At 43.8% G+C, this 1,232-nt stretch overlaps 1 protein-coding gene across 5 annotated transcripts in view; it reads left to right on the top strand.

The window, feature by feature from the left end:
• The window catches only part of LOC102206573 (forkhead box protein J3), a 73,492-nt gene that overhangs the window by 61,441 nt on the left and 10,819 nt on the right, over positions 1-1,232 (top strand). For 4 of the 5 annotated variants that reach the window (XM_005732975.1, XM_005732974.1, XM_005732977.1 and 1 more), the window contains one exon: positions 533-805. The exons of the other annotated variant lie outside the window; for it this stretch is intronic. In XM_005732975.1, coding sequence (XP_005733032.1) covers positions 533-805 — 273 coding nt within the window. The remainder of the gene's footprint in view (positions 1-532; positions 806-1,232) is intronic. 5 annotated transcript variants of the gene reach the window in all.

Genomic DNA, 1,232 nt, shown 5'->3' on the forward strand with positions numbered 1-1,232 from the left:
AAAAAATACAATTTACTCGATTTGATAAGCACTGATGCATGCCTGATGTTTAAAATTATTCATTAGTCAATCACCACCCACTTAGAGGATGTCGGGTATTTCTTGGCAGTGGAAGTGCTGCTAAGAAGAAAGCATCTATTAGAGAACAGCAACGTTTGGTCTGCTTTTTCAGTAAAGTAGTGAAGGAAGTGAAATTTTTGTACCCACAGAAATGAGAGACTCATTTTTGCCGTGTTTAAAAAAAATCACAGAAACCAGTGCTGGCCTTGCATCCTTTATATTTAGCATATTGATTTAATTTAATAATAGGTTTTCTCTTATATCGCTTCTTTTTCTGTTTTTTCTTTGTTTGTTTTTTTCCTGTCTGGCAGAACAAGCTGAACAAATGCAAATTAACAACTCGTGCATTAATTTACCTGTAAAAAAACAAATCAAAACAATAAAATAAAGTACATGAAACGATGTCACATCTTGAAGCAGTAAAAGCTCTGGTGCGTGGCAGTCACAGCACTTTGCTTCCTCTCTCTGTCAGGTCTGAAGGAGAGCATGCGACAGGCGGAGCTCAGCAACTGGTCTCTTGATGCTGCCCAGATGGCTGACCTGTGTTCCTCCATTAACCAATTCTTCATGGCGACGGGGGTCATCCCCCCTCAGGGCGCCACCCACCCACAACCTCAGGTCCAACATCCAGCGCCGCCGTCCGCTCCTCAGCACCCGGCTCAGCCGCACGGGGCCATGCATCCAAAGCCCAGCCATCACAATCAGCATGGGCAACACAACCCACATAATCAACACATCAGCACAGGTCAGTCTGCCGGGCCAAGGATCCTGTACTATAAGGATAGAAGTATATTAGATTGTTGCATCTGGGACCAGAGGCTGAGATTTCTGCTAGTAACCAGCTTAGACCTGGAAAGTCAGCTGCTTTATATGTGCACAGGGCTTTACACACATGCACACATGGCAGCATCGTACTCTGGACTGCTGTTCTGTTATTTAATTATTAACACCGCAGTATCCTGTTAAAAAAAAAACCCATTACAATAAGTGAAAGGATAAGACAGGTCCATTTCACCATAGATGCCCTCCAGATCAAGATCAGCCAGACCCTGCAGGAACTGGAAATCCTTCTACCCTCTCCAATCTTAGAAGAGGTTTACAAGTTTGTGGACAAGGCTCAGCGGGCCCAACACTCTAAAGGAAAAGAAAGACAACGCAGGAAATTTCACACC

The sequence above is a fragment of the Pundamilia nyererei genome, unplaced genomic scaffold, assembly GCF_000239375.1.
Source record: "Pundamilia nyererei isolate P.nyererei 1_Seehausen unplaced genomic scaffold, PunNye1.0 scaffold00049, whole genome shotgun sequence".
NCBI lineage: Eukaryota > Metazoa > Chordata > Actinopteri > Cichliformes > Cichlidae > Pundamilia > Pundamilia nyererei.